Source organism: Euphorbia lathyris, chromosome 3 (assembly GCF_963576675.1).
Source record: "Euphorbia lathyris chromosome 3, ddEupLath1.1, whole genome shotgun sequence".
In the NCBI taxonomy this organism is placed as follows: domain Eukaryota; kingdom Viridiplantae; phylum Streptophyta; class Magnoliopsida; order Malpighiales; family Euphorbiaceae; genus Euphorbia; species Euphorbia lathyris.
Genome location: NC_088912.1, coordinates 53,940,517 through 53,948,910, shown reverse-complemented (window position 1 = coordinate 53,948,910; position 8,394 = coordinate 53,940,517). Strand labels below are relative to the sequence as shown.

Here is an 8,394-nt window from a genome sequence, read left to right as displayed (position 1 = left end):
GATTTATATCTCGCGGGATGACGGTTTTTAACCGTCGTCTGAAGAGGGTTTTGGTGTAGTGACATGAATAACTGTATTTCTAGAGGGTGTAGTATCTCTTGAAATCTACTATGTTTTTCCAGTTATGAATTTAGGATTACTTTAGAAAATAATAATAATAATAATAATAGGGTTTTGCTATTTACCGATCTCAAATTGCTTATCATCGCCTCCATTTGAACAATTTTGCTCTTTGCATAATTTTTTTTCAAAACTGAAATTTTTTTTGAGAGAATCGGCCAAAATTTGGCCTAAACGGATGCCGCATCCGTTCCCTCCATGGGCCGAACGGATGCAGCATCTGTTTATGCCAAATTTTGGTCGGTGCAAAATTGTAAAGTTTTAGTGACGAACTATACTAAATCGTTCAATTTTTTATGACGAAAAATGCAAAATTCTGCAATTTTTTGTGACGAAAAATACAAAATCGTCATAAAAAATATATATTATTTTCATGAGTTCTTTGAAAAAAAATGTAAATTTTAATGTTTTCGACTTGTAATCATCAATTTCCAGGGTTCGGATTGTCACACAACAATTATTTTCATAATTTCAATTATTGTTGTTCGGGTTTATGATTTTGGAAAGAGAATTTTTAGTTTTTGATCAAAATTATGAGAATGCCAAAAAAGTCTACATGGGAGTGGTGATAAGTAATTTAGGGGCGGTATTTAGCAACTCACCAATAATAACAATAGAAGTTTCACATTATAATAAAGGCAAAAAGCATACTGAGGTCCCTGATCTTTCATTGTTTGGTATATTAAGCCATCGATCTTTCATTTAGACACATTGAGCCCCTGATCTTTCATTTTTTGGTGCATTAAGCCCTCGATCTTTCATTTAGACACATTGAGCTATTGATCTTTCATATATGGGTGTATTAGGTCCTTCCGTAAATCACCTCATATATAGGTGTATTAAGGGTCTGTTTGATTCAGATATTAGCTAATAGATGTTGTTGTTGATGTTAGTTGTTTACGGTTGTAGTAAGCTGTTTGTTGTTGTTGTTGGTTGTTTGTTATTAGTTGTTTAATTATTAGTGTTTGGTTAAATTATATTGAACTGTTGCTATTAGTATTTAAAATGTCTAATATGGACATGTTTTAAGTTAATCAACAAATAAATTATAAAATAAAAAATGTATTGTACAGATTAATGAAAATAATTTAAATAAAAAATTTATTGAACGCAACAAAACCTTGTTTTTCGATAATTATGTTCTAAAAATAAAAATAATGTTAAAAAGGAAACATATTTTCTAGAAATAAGAAAGATAATTTTGTCAATAACAAGTAACTACAAACAACTGTTTATGAAAAGCTCTAAAAAGGCTATTCGTGAAAAGCTCCAAAATGTTACAGTATACAGAGAAAATGTTAAACGCTACGGTTATATAAACCTAACCAAGCAGACCCTTAATACACTCATTTATGAATCGTACGGAATGACCTAATACATCCATATATGAAATATCAAGGGCTCAATGTGTCTAAATGAAAGATCGAGGGCTTAATGCACCAAACAATGAAAGATCAAGGACTCAATATGTCTAAATGAAAGATCGAGGGTTTAATGCACCAAAGAATAAAAGATTAGACGCCTCATGATGCTTTTTGCCTATAATAAATAGCATGGTCAACATACTTGACGGGGTTAAAACCGTTTTCTATTCTCAATCCTTTACATGTTGATTACGATTTTACATGTTTTATATGCAATTACATTAAGGGGGCGTTTGGTTCACAAGGAGTAAGGAAAAAGGAATCAAGAAAGAGAAACTAAAGGAAAGGAAAAGAATAAGCATTAATTCCCCTATGTGTTTGGATATGTTTAGGAAAGAGAATGAGGTAAAGGGAATCCAATTCCCTACAAAGCCTGGGGTAATGAGCTTAACCTAAAGTAGGGTAAACCCATAATCTAAAATGGGTAAAGGAAATGTGTCTCTTTTTAAACAAATAAGAACAAATGGAATGAAACCCTCCTATTTCCATTCCTAAAGAGCCCGAACCAAACGCCCCTTAATTGTTTATTCTTTATTGGATTTGATTATTTTGGTTGAATTTTGCATGAAATGAATGAATATATAATTAAAAACAATAAAATTAGAAGAAAAGAGGTTGAAGGAATTGGCAGTAATTGATCCAAATAAATATGAATATGGAGAAAGCGGTTGAAAAATAAAAAGAAAATAGTTTTATTATTGATGCCGGTAACCTAACAGTGAATGAAATTAGCAACCTTAATACTAGTGTTGTTGGCAATGCAATACCAAAACTTAGGTTATCGATTGCCACCCACTTTGACACACAAAACAACATTTCATTTCATTTCAAGTCACATAAAGAAACTTCAGTTCACCAAATCATACCTATTGCTCCCAAAAACTTCACACGCCAAACCAAACTAACACTTTCTCCTTCAACTTATAACCAACCCATACACACACACACACACACTAATCCCATTCTAACATTATGATTATTCCTCTCTCTTTCTCTTCCTTCTTCTTCTTCTTGCAACATATTCAGGTTGCCGAATTCATCCTTTCTCTTCTTGTTTTCCTTCTTATTTATTATTTTAGGCAGAAGCAACTTCATGGCCTACCTATCTGGCCCCTTCTTGGGATGCTTCCCTCCTTGGCTTTCGCTCTCCATGGCAACATCTACGACTGGATTTCCGACCTACTTTCCCACCAAAATGGCACTTTTACATTCAAAGGCCCCTCCTTTAGCAACCTCTTTTGTGTTGTCACTGCTGATCCAAGAAATTTGGAGCATCTTCTTAAAACCAACTTCCCCAATTTCCCTAAAGGCCATTACTTCCGCGATACTGTTCGTGATCTTCTTGGCGACGGTATATTCAATGCTGACCACGACACATGGCAGAGGCAGAGAAAGACAGCAAGCATTGAGTTTCATTCAACCAAATTCAGGCATTTAACCACCGATTCATTGCTTCAACTTGTCCACGCTAGGCTCCTGCCTGTCTTACAAAATGCAGCCAATAACTCCATTGCCATTGATCTTCAGGCCATTCTGTTAAGGTTGACTTTTGACAACGTTTGTATGATAGCATTTGGGGTTGACCCAGGTTGTCTGCAATTAGGCTTGCCAAACATACCATTCGCCAAGGCTTTTGAGGATGCAACTGAGGCAACCGTTGTCCGATTCGTTACCCCTACTTGCATATGGAAAGCAATGAGATTTCTTAACATTGGAACTGAAAAGAGGCTCAAAGAATCTATAAAAGGAGTGGATGAATTTGCTGAACAAGTCATAAGGACAAGGAAGAAACAACTATCACAAGATGATGATGATGATGATGCTAAGAAGAAGCAAAGATCGGACCTTTTGACTATTTTTATGAGATTGAAAGACGTTAACGGGAAGCCTTTTTCTGATAAGTTCTTGAGAGATATATGTGTTAATTTCATACTTGCTGGTAGAGATACTTCTTCAGTAGCTTTGAGTTGGTTCTTTTGGCTACTTGACAAACATCCTCTCGTTCAGAATAAAATTCTTGCTGAAATAACCAAGTTACTCAAGCAGAGACAACATTTTGAGATTATAACTCCATTGGTGTTTAAGCCTGAGGAAATTAAAAAGATGGAATATTTGCAGGCTGCATTATCTGAGGCCTTGAGATTGTATCCTTCAGTTCCTGTGGATCACAAAGAGGTACAAATTGAACTTTGCTTACTTGTATTTCTACTGCTGCTTAATTATTTGGAGTTCATATATTTCTGGTATTGTTTCAGGTAGTTGAGGATGATATATTTCCAGATGGAACAGTAGTGAAGAAAGGAACAAAAGTAATATATGCAATATATGCAATGGGAAGGATGGAGGGAATATGGGGAAAAGACTGCAAGGAGTTCAAGCCTGAGAGGTGGCTGAAAGACGGACGATACATGAGCGAATCCGCCTACAAATTTACAGCCTTCAATGGCGGCCCTAGGCTGTGCTTAGGAAAAGATTTTGCATATTACCAAATGAAATTTGTTGCTGCCTCCATCATATATCACTACAATGTGAAGGTAGTGAAAGACCATCCAGTTGTACCAAAGCTTGCTTTGACAATGTACATGAAACATGGTTTGAAGGTTCATCTATTAAAACGTGATGAATCTAAAATTATTTATTGATTATGTCAATATTTTTAATTTGTTTTTGTTCCAATTTATTTTGTTTTTATAGGCTTATTTGTTGTTACACTGAAATTATTGGGAAAGTGCACTAGCATTAATAACAATTGGATTTGTTCGAAATGGATTCTGGTGTGGTGTCTAGTTGATGATTCATATTAATAAACAAATTGCTTTGTATCTTGAGCTATATGCTATGCTTGCAATGAATTTATTTAACAAAAAGCAAAATGCAAAGAGATGTCTAAAAATCATGTTTGAAGTACCCACCATGAACTCCTAATAACTGAAGATTATTTACAATTGTTTAAGCTCGCCCATCCCATTCTTCGTACAACTCCTTCAAATACTCCTCCATGAACCTGTGTCTTCTCTCAGCCCTATTACGTCCAGCCTGATTTATGATTAACATTAACAACTAGCCAAAGCCACTTAGTTCAACAACTCTAATGAAACCTACTCAAAGATATTACCTTTGTCTTCATCAAATCCTTCAATTTCAGAAGTTTCTCATGAAAATGGTTCACAGTAGTCTGCTCTTCTTTCTTCATGTATTGCTCTTTCGATATATCTGAACGACGGAGAATGGCAGGATCATGAAGAACTCTATTCCTACTTCCACCAAAGGTAAAGCAACGGGCGATTCCTGACATTACACAACTTTGAGTTTGTTTTCTGCATTCACATTTAAATGCAAGACAACCGTCACTATATATATTATATATACCAATTGCACCAATTGCATCAAGCCGATCAGCATCTTGCACTACTCCAAATTCTGGAGAAAATCCACCATTAGCTACGCCTGCAATTTCGTCCTTAAAACCTGGAAAATTATAAGTTTTAACTTTCTAGTAGTTACTTTCTACAACATTAATGTAACATAAGAAATTCTTAACAAATGGAAAATCTGAAAGACTGTAAAAAACAGAATCATCATAAAAAATAAAAATAAAATAAAAAGACAGCAGAAAGAAACACATGCTTTTGGAACTAAGAACACAAAAGAAGACTGTTCCAGAGGTAACATATTTAGATCATTCACTTTCTTGTAGCAATCTTTACAGCTAATATAAAAATAAATAGATACATAAGAAATTAGACATGAAAGAAACCTCATTTTAGAACTTATATAAGTGAACTAAAAAAAAGATTAAGGAAATGAAAGTTGATCTGACTGAATCCTCATGTGCAGAACATATTTTGGAAAACAAACTCAAAGGAGAATATTATTGCAAAACCACAGTAACAGCTGTCTATATATATTACCCATCCCCTTGATGATTGCTAAGATCTTCGCCTTCTTAATATCATCTACACCTTCTTCTTCCAGAAAATTCTCAACAATTTTCTCTTCAGAAGGATCTCTGCATACCAAACAGGAGCCCAACATATTATACAAGTAAAAAAAGACCATTAGATGAAAATTGTTTCGGAAAATCAAAAGTGAAGAAAAAAGAAGGGAAACAAGCTAACAAAAAGATCATGAGGCAATAAGTCAGTAAAATCATTCTATCACAGACAGCAGAAATGTGAAGCCTTTGGTTTCAGGATGTAAAAACCAGCATGCACCCCGATACAAATATAATTACTTAGAATTGATTCAGAAGACCACTATACATAGGTAAATACAATTGAAAATTGCATAAAAATTCAACATATGTTTGTGAACACGCCATAAGTACAATTGAGCATAATAGATACATCTCTGAGACGTGCAAAAACAGAAGACTAGAAGCACAGATACGACATAAAAGGCATAACAAATGTTTCCAGAACATGTCTGCAAAAAGCAACTTAATCTGAGATTTCATAAAAGTCTAAAGCATGATAGGACATAGCATTAACAAGAAAAGAAAAGAAAAGGGATCATGCAAACTATGAAAGAACAACAGACCTTAGATATTTGTAGTCATCTGCAATTAGAGTGAAAAATGAAAAACAATTAGTTGAGGAATGATACAGTTAAACAATATACAACAATTAATAAAGCACATATATATAGGATAGAAATAAATCAGATCAAGTTCATATTCAACTAGATTCTGTAGATAACGAGTTTGATTCAAAATATAATAGTTTCCACAGATAACAGAAGTACTAATAAATAAGCTAATATATGCAGTAATAATAAGTCAGATCATGTTACGTTTCAACTACAAGTCACCATTAAGTGTTCTACAACAAAATGTTTTTCATTAGCTAGTTCTGGGGAAAAAAAAAAAAAAAAAGACAGCCTGATATAACATAATCAATGAATTCTAAACTTCCTGTGGTTTATGTTGGAAAAAGAAGGTTAGGGGATGACCTATATCATGAAGAAGTGCAGCAAGTTCAACCTGCAGAAAATACAGTCAATATTCAGATAAAGATCTTCAACATGAGAATACAGTGAGTGGTGAACAAGTTCGTAGTCTAAAGTCTCTGTTTTCAGTGTCTACCAGAATCAGAATATGTAGGAAGGACTTGAAATTTGGAACAAAAATAATTACAAGTTCACCAGAAATAAGATCCCAAATCAAAACATCCTCCATTTCAATAGAAACTATCGTAGAGAAACTATCGTAGAGAAACTAATCCAATTTAAGAGTGTGAAATCAAAGAATAAGATTCAAGATAAACGATTGCTCCATTATGTCATAGATAGTACAAAAGTTTGTGTACCTATTTGTTAAAACATGGTTTTTTAATAATTCTAAATATTCAGTACAACAAAACAAATTGATAGAAAGTTTCAAGAGAATTTGATGATAAATTTATAATATGAGTTTGTTTGAACACAATTTTTACCAAAACAGAAACATCTAAAGAATGGCAGAAAGGTTTGTTTGTGGATATAAAGTTAATCTTTTATGCGGGATCCATCAAAGACTTGTGATTACAAGAATTTTGTATCAGATATGAAACTAGAGATTTAGCAGTTAGCACGCAAATATATTAATTCGAAGAAACAGAAGATAACGAGGGAAAGAGAGAGGATTACGACTTCCAAGGAATCGGGATTAGAAGAGAGACCTTCCTCGCGAGCAAGAGAGAGAGCAAGGTCCCGGACTCTCCAGATATGCCAAGCATCATGCGATGCGTCGTTTCCTTTCATGGTTCTCTCCACCAACTTCTCAGCATTCTTCACAGTCTCTGTGTTGGCCATTGTTTTGTGAGACTATGAAGAGTAGATAAGGGGTAATTAAAGGAAGGGTAGGGAAGGGTGGAAAGGTAAGGTAGGGAAAGGTAAGGAAGGGCAGGGAAAGGTAAGCAAGGGGATGAAAGGTAATTTCTAAAAATTTGATGAAATTTCTTAAAAACAAATCCTTCAAAATCCCTCCAAACTCTTACCTTTTTAACTTTTTGATGTTCCAAACATGGGTTTGTAGAAATCCTTACTAACCCTTCCCTCTTCCAAACAAGGGTTTCTATCAACCTTTACTAACCCTTCCCTTACTAACCCCTCTAAACCCTCCGTCCAATCAAGCCCATGGAGTTTCAACAAAGCGTACTAACATTAACATCGGCTCAAATACATCAACATCCTAACTATAAAATTACAACTAAATAATATCACCAAACTTAATTTTTAATATTTTATTATTATATATAATTTTACATCATAATTTAAAAAATCTAAACTCTAAAAAATATATTATAGACTTATAATTTTTAAATTCTAATCCTTAAAATATTTTAAAAAATACTGATTTTACTAATTTAATATAATCTAAAATTATGACTTGATATGGTTATAAATAGTTTTTAAAAGATGAATTTCTATGTAATTTCTCTACTAACTTTTTGCTTTCAAGTTAGGTTGTTCAGAATCTGTAGGCCTTTTTACTGGGATCAGTCACTTATATACACAACCGTTTTTTTTTCCACGCAAATTTATATATAAATTTACTTTTAAAAAACTATTATTTTTTTACTAGTAAAATCAGTATTTTTTAATATATTTTAAAGATTAAAATTTATAAATTAGGGGTCTAGATTTATAGACTATTTACATGAAAATCATAGAAAAATTTATACATAAATTTAGATTTGAAAAATTATTTACAACTATGACAAATACTAATTTAAATAATGTCAAACTAAGAAAATCATTGTTTTCATAAATTGTAAGAACTATGTTTTATGGATTGAGGGTCTAAGATATATTTTTTTGAGTATAAGATTTATGAATTGAGATCTAAAATTTATAAATTAGAACATAAAAT

The 8,394-nt window shown here is 33.0% G+C and overlaps 2 protein-coding genes across 5 annotated transcripts; one reads left to right on the top strand and one right to left on the bottom strand.

Moving 5' to 3' along the window:
* The first annotated feature begins 2,516 nt into the window (after positions 1-2,516).
* LOC136222682 (cytochrome P450 86B1-like) lies at positions 2,517-4,186 on the top strand. Its single transcript, XM_066010410.1, has 2 exons — positions 2,517-3,719; positions 3,800-4,186. Exons 1-2 carry the CDS (start codon positions 2,517-2,519, stop codon positions 4,184-4,186), a joined length of 1,590 nt encoding a protein of 529 aa, XP_065866482.1.
* A 182-nt stretch (positions 4,187-4,368) lies between these two features.
* Positions 4,369-7,407, bottom strand: LOC136223241 (uncharacterized). Of its 4 annotated transcripts, none has more exons than XM_066011141.1 (7): positions 7,170-7,407; positions 6,495-6,525; positions 6,084-6,102; positions 5,456-5,553; positions 4,914-5,012; positions 4,660-4,832; positions 4,369-4,566 (listed from the first exon to the last, which is right to left on the bottom strand). In XM_066011141.1, the coding sequence occupies exons 1-7, from the start codon at positions 7,332-7,334 to the stop codon at positions 4,561-4,563; spliced, it is 591 nt and encodes a 196-aa protein (XP_065867213.1). In that variant the 5' UTR covers positions 7,335-7,407; the 3' UTR covers positions 4,369-4,560. The 4 variants fall into 4 exon arrangements, with proteins under 4 accessions (XP_065867213.1, XP_065867211.1, XP_065867214.1 ...); XM_066011139.1 differs by having other exon boundaries at positions 4,369-4,580; positions 7,170-7,399; XM_066011142.1 differs by having other exon boundaries at positions 4,369-4,580; positions 7,202-7,375.
* Positions 7,408-8,394: the final 987 nt, after the last annotated feature.